Genomic DNA, 13,150 nt, shown 5'->3' on the forward strand with positions numbered 1-13,150 from the left:
TATTATTAATTTATTTTTTAAATAAATTAAAATAATTTTAAAATTTTTTATATTATGAATAATACTTATCTTAAACGTGTAATTACTATTTAACACAAATACAACATGAATAATATATTATATCAACCATACTGACATAATTAAAACATAAAATATGATTACACTAAATTTATACATAATTTTTTTCGTGTTGTTTTTGTGTCATATCATCGTATCGTGTATAAAATTATCAGGTTTAGCTTGAATTGTTGCAAAGTATAATATATAAACCATGGTACCTGATCTTGTTAGTTTCCTTTTCCCTTTGATTGCTGAAAGGAGTTTCTCGCTTCTAATGATCTTTTGACTTCTTGTTTTGATTTTGCATGTCGTTAAATACGTCTATCCCATTACCAAACTTTGTGCTATAAGAGCTTCAATAGAGGAGTACCAAAAAGTTTGGTCTGCGATAAGCATGGTTAGGAGCATCGGGAATTGCCCTCTGCTACTATTTAACTTGCTGGATCTTAGTGGTAAGTGCTGTAAATTTGAAGCCAAATTGTCGTTTTAGTGATATTTTTGTTGCTTATTGGAAAGAAGATGCTTTTATTTAAGTCTTCCAAGCTCGAAGTTCATTGTTGCTAAACTACAAGGGCAATGATGAACAACCGTTACAGAAAAATTTTTAGAATTGGAAGATTTTTACGAGTATCGATTGTAGAATGTTGAGAATGATTAAGCATCTTGTTTTACCACTCCTCTTTTTACATGACGTGGATGTTGAAATATTTTGTGTGATTCTAAGCAAAGCTAAGACTTCAACAATGGTGCATAATTTGGTATGAAATTCTTGAAATGTCTAAAAAAGATCAATTTTTTTTTTTTAATTTCTAGTTTATTTCTTTCTTCTAGGAAGTATAAAGGCCTGTAAAATTGCTGCCTTGAAGTGTGATGTTACCCAGCACATGCAGAACTGTCTCGAGAAGATCAAAAATTTGGAACACTAAAAGTGCTCCGCATGCAGCGGCTGACTGCCCAATGATGCTGGTATGCTAGTGTGCACCTGAGATCAAATTTTTTGCATTCTGAGTTGGCATACATTTTTTCACAATATTTGGAGTATCATCTTAGAGGGCAAGCAACGGTAAGGTTGTTATGTGTAATCGAAAGATCATGGATTCGAGTCTTGAAAACAGTGTATTTGCAAAATATAAAGGGAATGCTACATCTTGTGGATCGCAATTTTTTTTTTATTCGGAGTATTATTTTATCTTTATTTTTAATTGGTTCTCTTATAATATCATCTTATTTCTATTTTTAATGGATTCTCTTGTATTACCTTAAATTTAGTCGGATAAATTTAATTAGTTTAATTGATTCTTTTGCATTACAATAAAATGATATTTCACAAAATGAATTCGAGTTTTGAAAACAGTCTTTTTATAAAATATAAAAAGAAGGCTGCATATTATGAACTCTCACTTAAACACCCACGAAACGGAGAGTCTTGTGAATTGAAATTTGCCCCTTTATTTGGAGTATCATCTTACCTTTATGTCAAGTTGATTTTTTTGCATTACCTTAAATCTAGTGGGATAAGTTTACTCAGCATTACCTTAAATCTAGTGGGATAAGTTTACTCAGTTACGATGTGGCTGAAGGAAGTAATTATGAAACTCGCGTTCATATTTGATGCTTTAATGCCTGGTTGTAACAGTTATGGACCCAGGCTAAACGTGGCTGTTGCAAATTGATATGGTTCACATCTTGATTCTTGGAGTTTGATTAAGTTCATCACTGTCTTAATAATGAAGAAAAGAAAGCAACTGACCAAGTACTTGTTTAGAGGTGAAACAGAATTTGCTATGGTTAGAGGTAATCAATGTCACTATCCCAAAGAAAAAGGCCACTGAACATTGACCACTCTCATGTGTCCAAGTGATGCTTCTGCATCTTATGGAAATTTTATCTCTGTTAAAATAGAAGAAGTGTAAACGATGTGATCAACTAAGCAAGTCCTTTATTATATTATAACTGCATGTTTAATGAGAAAAACTAGTTACTTTTGGACAAGTGAAAAACTCAAGATGAAATAATACGAAATTTATACAAAAAAAAAATGATAAGAATGAGTTAAGCAAAAACAAATATATATATTTTGTGTTGTGCGCAATGATAGTAACATGTAAAATAATATTGTGTTAAATATGAAATAAATAAACATGAGAATAGCCAAATCTACCTTTAGGCATGGCCTGCTTATAGATGGTCCTCATTGTTTTGCAATTTCCAGCCCAAGGGAAATGGCATTTTTCATTGGCTCCCATGGGAGATTGGCCATCTTGCTTTGTAATCCCACAAGGCACATAAAATGATACTATCTATTGGTGAATGAATGGAGAATGCACAAAAAAAGTAATTATTCTTATGCCATCAAATTTAGTCCAAAGTCAGCAATAAAAAAGGTACAACTTTTACTACTCCCGTTGGATACAAAGATGATAACAGCTCAGACTCTAAATCATGCAGGCACACGTTGTCAACAAATACCACAACCTGTATACGATGCAACACAAAGGCTTTTAACATCATCGCAGAATCCTACGCCTGTGGCGTGGTGTCTCTCGTCTTACATACATTTTCTCCATTTCATTGAGTGGTCGACTTGATCCATCAGGTAAACTTACAAACTTCCACCCGCCACCATCTCCACGCTTTCCTTTTGGTCCCAGTTTCTCTACTGTGAAGTTCCAACCATCGGAGGGGCGCCTCCTGCTATACTTGTGGCGCTTTACCTTGCCAGCTATCTGTATAAAAGCAAGAACACATTGGCATTAATGAAAAATATAAAATAGAATTAAATATATACTAGACAATTGGATTTTAGCTTGTTAAGTAAACATGATAGAGGAGAAAAGGCCACAATGGGACTTTTAATTTAATGCCAAGCAAAATGTAACTTGAGAAATGCCCATAACCACAACAAGAATCTTTGTTCCATTGATTAACTTGGATAGAGTTAAAAAAAGAACAAGGCTGACTTCCGAAATTAAATAAAAGCAAACTTTGCTCCCTAGTCATCAGAAACTTCAGTTTCTTACTTGACAGGAGATTATCAGCCTTTATCACTCATGTCGACAAACAACATTAAACTCCATTCTATTAATTTGTCAACATCTGATCACTATCCTCTTCTTCTCTCCATATTTCAATATGGACCTGTTTCCCATATAAATTAATCACTTAGCCTATTCGAAAGTAAATCAAGCCAAACTAGAGCAGTCTGTGAAGAAACACCAGAGAGAGACAGAGACAAAGAAAGAGGGAGAGAATGTGAGAGTGACAAAAGCTGCAAAAGCAAAAGTTACAATGTAGAAATGGTACTGATGACAAATTTATATCAGCAAATCTAATTCTTGGTTCTTCTACGAGAGGCAGGGAGTGAAGCAGCATACCTTCATTTTGTTAAAGTTCATCCTTTGAACAAATTCTTGATACATCATTTCATCCTCTTTCTTGGAGATCTCATAATGAACTTCATCTAGATCCTTGATCGTGCCATCCCAACCCTCAGGCATAACCTTGAACTCAGGTTTGTATGGAAGGGATGCTACATGGAATTCTCGGTCATGGGAATTAAAAAATCTGCAGCAGGAAACAAGATAGCCATTCACCACTAAGCTATAACCAACTTTTAGTTATTTATGTACTTTTTATATCTATAAACACTGTTTTCAAGTGCAAATATTCACATTTTTGCATACAACATATGATACAATTTATTACTGAAAGTGAAATGAGGAGATACCCAAGTACTTGAATAGCATGCAACAAAGCTCACTAGGAGAAAAATGATTAGCAAGGAGAGAACAACAGTGTCTGTGTGTGCGATGCACAGGATGAAAGCACCTAAAACTAGCAATTCAAGAGCATTAGCAAGTAAAGGAAGACATCAATACAAAAAGGTAGTGGTGTCATGAAACAGAGTCCTTTAATCCTTTAAAAGTTCAATTATTTCTCTCCCTTTATCCAAATTATCAAACATGAATATACGACTCTAAGTAATTTCAACAACCAAAATATTAACCACCAAGGTAGAGTGGACAAAACGCAGTAACACTCAACACCTATCAAGATTAGCTTAACAACTGAAAAGAAAAAAATGAAAGAAAGATAACAAAAAAAACCCAGACACCCATAAGTAATAATAAAAGCACTAAAGCTGCATTTCAATAATTTTTTTGTACAATAAAGTTTAAGGTGAGGGTAGGCTTCTATGTTCCAAGACCAAGACATACAGTATGGCTCCGTTAAGACATACATTGCTGGTGCGAATCAAACCTAGGCCATAAGCAAAGTATTCGATCCTTACCAACTCAGCCATTCCACCATTTCTATCATTTTCGATACCAGCAATACCACTAAACATTCCAACTGCATCTAGTTTAGATAATTGTAGCCATAAAAAGTTTTTACAATTCAATGCATCAAACAACCATTTTCAATGCAGAAATAAATCAGCATCACCTAAAACTCATCAAACACACACTTTCGATTGCGAAAAAAGTTTTAAATGTTCCAACACTGATAAAAACAATACAATAACAAGCAACTCAAACCAAAAAGAGGAATAAAAGAAAGGAGTAAATTACTCAGGGCAAGTGTCAAGAAGGCGCTCAACAGAGTCGTCAAGAGGATGACCAAGCTTTTTCTCCATTTCCTCCTCATCTTGCTTAAGCCAAAGAATAGCTTCCACTCTCTGTCTCATGACCCTAAAATCCTTAGCCAATTTCTCAACAGTATAAACCTCTGGGTTCTGTTTATGCAAACGGTACATTTCAGCCTTTTCAGAGTCTTTAAGATAAGACCCTCTGGCACCAGGCTCACGCACTTGCTTCAACAACACGCTCATGTCATGCATTCGCTGTTCCCATCCATCCACGAAAGCCTTGAACTTCTTGTTGTCATCATTCAACTGTTTCAACGCATCAGCTTCGTTTTGAAGATCCCAAATCAGGGAAGATTGGTAGGCGTCTCCACCACCCGCCTTGGGATTCATGGTTCCATCGAAATGGTCCTTGGTCAAGCGATTGGACCACGAGGAAGCAGTGTCCCAGCCCAGATCATTGGAACCACGTGAGTTTGCAGAAAAAGCACGTGACCCAATGGCTCGAAATGGTTCGTTTCGAAGGGATATTGGTTTCTTTGTGGATGAGAGACGGGATATCAGGTGACGAAGATTGTGCATTTTCGCATCAGTTTTTGAACAATCTTAGCTGCACCCAAAGAACCAATAAGCAAACATTAGTGCCCTAAATTTGTTCTTTGATTTGCAAACCTAAAACAATTAGAAGAGTAGAAGGAGATAGTAACTGAAATTACCCAGAGGAAATCGACGGCAGATGAAGGCTTAAAATAAGAAAAAGAAATAATGAAAAATTGGATGAAAAAGAAAAAAGCCCCTCCAAAACCCTATAGACCTTTGGCAGTCACGAGTCTGCCACACGACGTCGTTTTGTTTACCAGGGCTTCCAATTTTTTGTTTTTTCTTTCCTCTTCTCTAGCATTTTATAAATTTGTTCTGTTTTATCTTTTTATCCTGAAACTTTTAAATTAAAATCTTAAGTGTTGAAATATCTCATGAAATATGAATTTTCTTTAAATGATTAATCCCTAAAATGCATTTGGTAACAGGGTATGAATCAAAAGAACATAAAAATTTTTTATTATGTTTGTAATTTATTTATTTAACTAACCAATTTTCTAATATTATTTGTTGCCTTATATTAAATTTAATAAATTTAATAAATGAATAAAAATTGAATTTATTCACGATATTTTTATTGAATTTTTTTTTATGAATGTTATTTTTGCTCACATTTTACTAAATGAATTAAATATAAATAAATTTTATTATATTCATAATTTATTTGTTTAATTAATGAATTCTAAAATATTATTCATTTTTATTTGTTAAATTTAATAAATGAATATGAATAAAAAAAATGAATCTGTTCATAAACAGTAAATCAAACATTTTATTAATTTATATTCTTATTTGATAACATGTATAAAACAGCAAATTTTTTTTAATCCTTAGACATTATTGTTAATTGAGAAATTATTTTATTAACTAATCTTGATTGTGAAGTTTAAATATTTTAGTAGATGAAATAAATTTTTTATTTTAAATTGAAAATATACATTTTACTTAGTTTTCTCGGAAATAAGAAACTCAACTTACAAAAATTTCGGTCCGTTGGTTTTATGCTTTTAAAAATTATACAGTTCGTTAGTTCACTAATAAGTGTATATATGAACATAAAACTACACAAACAATGAAGAGATTTGTCTTGTTTGATCAAATAGACTTGAAAACGGCTAGTGATCAATGAAGGATCACAATCTTAGCTGAGACATCCAAGTGCAGCTCATCGACAAAATCATGGACAGCGGTATCTTCCTGTTTTAAAGGATTTGCCGGAGACAAGTTCATTTAGATGTAATAACCTTCAAGATGTTAGACGAATTGCTTCAAAAACTCTGTAGCCACCAACCTCCCTCGTGTATTCACAGACATTTTCAATTCGCTTATCTCTTTATCGATATCCTGAGATTGTAAGAAGAAATTGTTTCAAGGGTTATCAATATAAAAATGATAGAGTTTAAAATTTTAACAAAAACCCTATATGGGTTTGACAAAATCCAAAAAATGTGTTATGTTTGGTATGTCAACGGGAATTGTGATATGATAATTTTCGTATTTTACATATATTAGACATAAAATATATAGACACGATACAAGAATTGTTGGGTCTAGATATCAGTAGAATGGTGATAGACTGATAGGCCAAGAATCAATTATAAACTGATCCAGCGAAATCAGGCCCTGTGTGGAGCGGAATGGCAATAAAAGATTCATGAATGATGAAACCAGCATTTTGGTTCTAAGGTTAGTTCTAACATAAAGAAGGTTAAATTCAGTTTTGGATGGCAAAATAGTGTCCATAAATCAGAAGATAAGTACAAGAGCTAAGGGTACAGATTACAGTTTGTTTCCTAAGAGAAGATGTAAGGGGGTTATAGAGGATTTACCATGAATACGGTTTTGCTGAAAGTGAGTTTTAGAATTGAGGGATGAAGAATCAGATCTAATATCTTCAAAATACGTTGGCAATACAGAGGAAGGAAGGAAACATTGAAGAATCAACAAAATATTCAACTAGAATTTTAGGAACACTAAATACATAAATTCCAGAATCAAAATGAGTAGAGCAAGTAGAATGCATGGTAGAGAGCATAAGCGAACATAGTCAAAAGCATTAGAATAATTACACATATCCCTTGATATAATTGTTCTTAGATCCTTTAAAGTTTTCATACTAACAAATTTTCATAGAATGCATATATGCGTGCGCAAATGATAATGCAGTTGTATGCTCTTGAACACAAACCTTAAAACTATTTGGAAATTTTAGGAAGGAAAAGAAGTCATGAGTTTATCAATATTTTTATGTTTGATTATGTAAGATTAAATAGAGATTCACAATCTATAATTGGGAGAAAAGGATAACGGATAAGGTTCAGAAAATTCTTGCCTCCATGAATTGCACAATAAAATCAATGAGCTTCTGTTTCTGCATTTCTTCACAGTGGTAATTTGTGATAAGAAAACTGATGTCATAACCCTGCTTGATGAAGCAGCAATTGAAAATTAAAAAACAATAGTCTAGATTATAATCTAGAAAATTCACAAGCATAATGAAGAGACAAAAGCAATTTCTGTATTACATTTACAATAAACCTATATCATAGTCCATAAACATGCTTTATAAACTTAACATTTAATGACTTGAACAAAGGGGAAAGAACGAATTAGATAATGACAGACAAAACCAATCTCATCATGATAACATTTTCTCTCCTTGCTACTTCAGTCAATTAGTAAATGCTAAATATAATCGAATATAAAGTTTTACCAGAATAAGTATCAAAATAGAAAAGGGGAAATCAAGGTATACATAAGGTAGCTTCAGTTCATGAAAGATTTCAAAATCTAAGAGCCATGTGCAGTCTATTTCATTACTAAAACAGATATATAGCCATGTGTAGTCTATTTCATTACTGAAACAGATATATGGTAAAATAATCAGCCAAATGGATAGAAAAAAGATGGAGACAAATTTGCCAATCAGGTTTAAAAGGTTACAGTGTGTAGAACAAGGAAATATTTAAAAGTCTTCACCTACAATTGGCAAAAATGTACTGATTGTTATGACCACTTTTGCAAAATGTTGGACAAACAATCATTTCTCAAGGCAAGTTGATCGGTAATCATGTAAGTTTGTCAAGCAACAATAATTTCGAAGGTAAATCAAGTGTCAATAATGAGATGAAAATAAATGTACCTGTACTGGTTTTCTTCTCAAAACTTGAAATGCTTCTGCCCTCATTGACAAAAATCTGAGAAACTTTTTAGTTAGTATGTTTTCAAGTTCATCCGCCTGTTTTACCTGTGCAAGAAGAAAAGAGTATGCATATAAGGACAATATGGGAGAAAGATTGCAAATTTATCCTGATCTTAGTTTAGGACTTAAGATCAAAATTCTGTGAGAAGCATAGGTTAAATATAAGCTTTTAAAGAAATAAAATCAAATGAAAATTATATAAAATGATACACTATTCTAGGGAGGTTAGTGCTGCTGTCTATAAGCTGAGATTGATATCAACAATGAAACATTAAAACCAAAATTTGCATTATCAAAAACACACATTCTTTTATTAACTTCTGGCAAGCACCCATGAAACGATGAAAGATTATGCTCGAAGCTCCTTTCAAATTTAATAAGTCCAACAGCCAACAAATGTTGAGCCAATTAAGTCCATTTTCTATGTTTCAGTTGTTTCATTGGTTGCAAAGTTGTTACCTGACAACTCAACTAAAGCTAATTTCCATCCAAATGAGTTTAGTACAACAACATGATGTATGATACAGATAGATACCAAAAAAAAAAAAGAATTATAATTTATTCCCTCATTTTTCAAGTTTACAATATTAACATGATTATTTATCTAGAATCCCAACAAATTTAAATAGAAGAGAAGACATAATCCTACGACATGACCAGTTCAGATTATCAAACAACAAAGTCTGTGCTTCATATTAGATGAGTAGGAGAAGAAAATAGGAGACATTTCCAAACAAAGGAGAATTTTCTCTGTGGTGGTACAACACATAGATTTCAAGGGTCAACATATAGTAGACTGACAACCAAGGGCAATAGATCATTCCAATTAATTTGGGGAAAAAGAAGGAAAAAGAGGCCAGATGATTTATCTTTCAAAAATTATTTATCATCATTTTAAATAGAAATAGTCATCAGCATCATGTATGTGGTGCTGTTTATTTAATCTAAAAGCAAGAAAACATTCAAAACTCAAAAGATCCTCTTTGCAGCAATTACCTCAGCCAGACAAAAGAAACATACAGGGAAAGAGTATTTATATTCACCTTGAGGCTTATCCGTAGTGAATTGATAGATGTTTCTACTAAGCATTTTTCAGCCTCATTTCGACATATCAAAACCTGCAATGGCAAATGGTCATATTAAAAAAACCTATAACCAGAAATATAAAAAATTTAACAGGGGAGAACTAAAAAATTAACTAGCCATTTCTAATCCAACAAATTAAATCACAAAAATTCACATTTTTAGTGGCATATATGCATATATATGGATGATATACCCCATTATTGGATTGCATAATGAAAGGTGTATGACATGGTTGTTTGAGAGGTGACAAATGTCCAGTGTCCAATGTAAAACTCCTATGGCTTCATAATTTCAAAAATGAAAAGGTAAAATCCAGGCTCGCCAGGCTTAGTTTGTCAAAGTTACAATTTTCAGTCCTCCAAACTCAAAAACAACTAGTTAAAGTGACTAAACAAATTAAGTGATTGATAGAAAACACACAAATTCCATACTAGGTGGATTCATTTATCATACCTTCTGCATGCAGAATCCACAGTAGCCTAAAAATTTAACAGTGAAAATATGCAGAAAACACAAAATAAGGCTCCATTTCACGTTGCTTTTGCTACTGGACTTGTTCTGTCCCTTTGCTTCCATAAAATTGTTAATTTGTTAAAAGCAAAAGCAAATGGCAAAAAAGAGGATCATCTTGGACTAAAGATGAAAAAGAACCAATTGAAATTAAACACCAAATAGGATATAGTTATTATTTCATATAAAAGTAAAAGCCTATATTTTGTTGTCCAAAGATTAAAAATTTTTAATTTGTCATTCCTCAAAATGTATATATATATATATATAAGACATAACAAATTAAGGTTTAAAAAAACAAAAAGAAACTAGGAAAAATATGCCTATGTCTCATGAGTCAAGAAGATGGTTCTTACAGGATTTAGCAGAAGTTCTGGGCTTGTCCTGCACAATATGAAAAAGAAAAATATTAAAAGTTTGTTCTGAAGCATAGGATGCAGTGCTGCAGGACATGAAAGTTTTCACAGTTAGATCAGAAAGGTAATTTTTCCATTTTGATTGTTGGTATAAGAAAAAAAAACACTACTTGATTTTAAAATCTTTCAAAAAAATTGTAAAGTTTTTCACTATATTTCTTTTGGCAGTTATCATTCATTACACTTGTAAATTAGTCATCAAAATGGAGAACAGTATCATATGAATTACTACCAAACATGCATAAAAAGAGCATATTATGAGTTTCAAATGCTTAAAATATCTTGTAAAATAAACAAATAAACAAAGATGAGGAGTGGAAACTATTAACATGCTTGATAAATGTCCATATAGCCCCTTGCTGACAATCTTGTTTCGGAAAAGAAGAAACTAGAATTTTCAGAATTGGCCAGTGTCTTGGGGAATGGAGGGAAGACTGAAATCTAAAGAAAATGATGAGATAAGAGAGTTACAAGAACGAAACAACATAATAAAAGGCTTGTATACATGAATGGCCCCAAAGATTTAAGATAATGCCAGCATCTCAGTATCTGAAAATCATTTCAAAAGGACTAGGGAGCATATTTAGCTTGTATGAATAAAAAATTAACTGGTGATCCTACACCATGACGTTAGTACTATTTAAAAAAGAAAGAAGAAAAAAAATCTACACATAGCAAATTTAAACAAGACCTTGTCAATTCGAGGAAGAACTTGCAAATTAAATCTAAGAGCTTAACTAAAAAGTCAAATCAGTTAAACCTGGTCTATGATCTGCATAAGATAAGTAGCATAATAATTATAGAATGATAACACAATTCCACAACAAGGCAATGCAGGAAGCAACGTTTATTTATGTTCCTTATTAATTTTTCCACAGCTTGTTAGTACTTTGATCACTTTCTTTACATATAGCTTATCCAATCAGAATATGTCAAATTCTAAACTAAGAAATTAACGATGAAACTGAAATGATTATACATACTTTAGTTCAACTTCTGGCTTATTGTGCCTCTCAACTTCTTGACAAGGAAAATTCTGCAACCAGCATGTGAATAAGAGAGTAAGACTTAATGGACACATATATCTTGTAAAAAAAATTGAAAACAACAATCTTTGCCAGGCCAACACATTTAATTGAAGTACGTCTTTCATGATGCATATTGTTGTTCAAAGGAACACCACAGTCAGTTTATAAGATTAATAAGGCCTAGCAACTAAAGTCAAGAATCAAGAATAATTATCAGCATAGGCACAAAAGACATATCCAAAAGCACCGTAACAACAAAAGATCTTCAAATTTTTAGCCAAAAATAATCTAGAATATACATATAGTTGGCATAGCTTTAAATTTTGTGAAGATGTAGAAACTCAGCACAAGCACTGAAAATCCTAGGGCAAACCAAAGATAATTTAGAAGGACTTCAAAGTTCTGGTACTTGCAAATCATAAGAGCTCCCAAAGGAGCATATTAGTCAGTGGCAGCAACCTACCGTATCCATCATTTTCTAAACTAAAACTCGGAAACATGACAAACATCTTATACATTTCTAACCATTCCCAATTCTGATTACATCAAATCCTCAACCCTTAACCATGGAGCATTATGTCAAACGAAAAACTGATGACTACATCTCCTCTTCCAAGCCATTCTAACAACCAAAAATACAAAATCTAACACAAAAATCATGTGACTCTTCAAATTCAATCAGATAATAGTCACAAAAGCTACTCATACAAATTCCAAACATAAAGAAGCCAATACAATACCTCTCTCTATACTCAGTAGCAATTAATTTATAGTAAAATTATAATTTTGATTCGCATACCTGGAGACACATGGCAGCCTCAAGAGTGTTCCTAATGCAAGTCAAATACAACCTCAACGTGTTGGCCTAAAATTTTTTGTAACAATCAATGAGAAGAATTACAAAAAGGAACTAAACAAGTTAGAAATCAAGCAATTGGATCCAAAAACAATAGAGAAAAATTCAAGGAAAACAAAGGGTTAATAAAGAAAACAATGCATCAAGTTACTACTTACTGAGATCGGTAACTTAGATATTGGTTTTTGTTCAATTTCTAATCACTTTCTAGGAAACCAAACAGAGTGAAGTGGAGAAAGGGAAAATTCGGTGTTCTTACCATTTTTTTCCTTTTTTCGTGGATTTAAGCAACTGATGGTAAAACGAAACGATTTTTGAACTGGTTGTACTGTATTTGGATTCGGTGTTGCTTCTTTGATTGAACGCTTGCTTTGCTGCTATTGAAATCTTCGTTCTCTTTCGACAAAACGATAAAACCAAAAACTGAAAAAGAATTTGAACAAAAATAAAATAAAAAAATAAAAAAAATGAAAAAGTTGAAAAAAATTGATTCCGACCTGCCGGATTCGAACCAGCGACCTAAGGATTGGCTGTGGGCCATAGCCAACTACAGTCCTCCGCTCTACCAACTGAGCTAAGGTCGGCTTGCTTGAGAAAACTCTTGGAGGTTAGACATTTCATTCAATGTTTCAATTAATTTTGAGCTAAAATTACTTAAAATTAAATTAACCGAATTATATTATTTAAATTCTATTAATCGAATCAAATTTTTTTAATTTCGAAAATTAATTGATCAAAATTAATTCAATCAATTTAAAAAATAAAATATATTAAAATATATTATATTTTAAATTTTAAATTTTTTAT

The 13,150-nt window shown here is 32.3% G+C and overlaps 2 protein-coding genes and 1 non-coding gene across 4 annotated transcripts; all 3 read right to left on the reverse strand.

The window, feature by feature from the left end:
• Positions 1 to 2,382: 2,382 nt before the first annotated feature.
• Positions 2,383 to 5,465, reverse strand: GCD1 (ribosomal protein L20). Of its 2 annotated transcripts, XM_022867192.2 has the most exons (4): positions 5,362 to 5,465; positions 4,632 to 5,255; positions 3,435 to 3,624; positions 2,383 to 2,786 (listed from the first exon to the last, which is right to left on the reverse strand). In XM_022867192.2, exons 2-4 carry the CDS (start codon positions 5,225 to 5,227, stop codon positions 2,568 to 2,570), a joined length of 1,005 nt encoding a protein of 334 aa, XP_022722927.2. In that variant the 5' UTR covers positions 5,228 to 5,255; positions 5,362 to 5,465; the 3' UTR covers positions 2,383 to 2,567. The 2 variants fall into 2 exon arrangements, with proteins under 2 accessions (XP_022722927.2, XP_022722928.2); XM_022867193.2 differs by lacking the exon at positions 5,362 to 5,465 and having other exon boundaries at positions 4,632 to 5,355.
• Positions 5,466 to 6,219: 754 nt separating this feature from the next.
• LOC111280071 (actin-related protein 2/3 complex subunit 4) lies at positions 6,220 to 12,784 on the reverse strand. Its single transcript, XM_022867224.2, has 8 exons — positions 12,603 to 12,784; positions 12,287 to 12,352; positions 11,443 to 11,495; positions 10,400 to 10,427; positions 9,491 to 9,565; positions 8,388 to 8,492; positions 7,578 to 7,667; positions 6,220 to 6,589 (listed from the first exon to the last, which is right to left on the reverse strand). The coding sequence occupies exons 1-8, from the start codon at positions 12,603 to 12,605 to the stop codon at positions 6,500 to 6,502; spliced, it is 510 nt and encodes a 169-aa protein (XP_022722959.2). The 5' UTR covers positions 12,606 to 12,784; the 3' UTR covers positions 6,220 to 6,499.
• Positions 12,785 to 12,834: 50 nt separating this feature from the next.
• Positions 12,835 to 12,927, reverse strand: TRNAY-GUA (transfer RNA tyrosine (anticodon GUA)). Its single transcript has 2 exons — positions 12,891 to 12,927; positions 12,835 to 12,870 (listed from the first exon to the last, which is right to left on the reverse strand). It is a non-coding gene; the product is annotated as a tRNA-Tyr (tRNA).
• Positions 12,928 to 13,150: the final 223 nt, after the last annotated feature.

Source organism: Durio zibethinus, chromosome 27 (assembly GCF_047325235.1).
Source record: "Durio zibethinus cultivar Kanyao isolate XHJ-2024 chromosome 27, ASM4732523v1, whole genome shotgun sequence".
Lineage (NCBI taxonomy): Eukaryota > Viridiplantae > Streptophyta > Magnoliopsida > Malvales > Malvaceae > Durio > Durio zibethinus.

What these genes read in the sequence shown, in the direction of transcription:
- LOC111280071 (XM_022867224.2), bottom strand. An exon ending in CACTACGGATAAGCCTCAAG is followed by an intron (nt 8,493 to 9,490) that starts GTGAATATAAAT and finishes CTTCTTGCACAG; the next exon opens with GTAAAACAGGCGGATGAACT. An exon ending in TGAGAAGAAAACCAGTACAG is followed by an intron (nt 7,668 to 8,387) that starts GTACATTTATTT and finishes TTCATCAAGCAG; the next exon opens with GGTTATGACATCAGTTTTCT.
- GCD1 (XM_022867192.2), bottom strand. Translation starts at nt 5,227, where the DNA reads ATGCACAATCTTCGTCACCTGATATCCCGTCTCTCATCCACAAAGAAA. An exon ending in CTTCTTGACACTTGCCCTGA is followed by an intron (nt 3,625 to 4,631) that starts GTAATTTACTCC and finishes TTCCTGCTGCAG; the next exon opens with ATTTTTTAATTCCCATGACC. An exon ending in TGAACTTTAACAAAATGAAG is followed by an intron (nt 2,787 to 3,434) that starts GTATGCTGCTTC and finishes GCTTTTATACAG; the next exon opens with ATAGCTGGCAAGGTAAAGCG.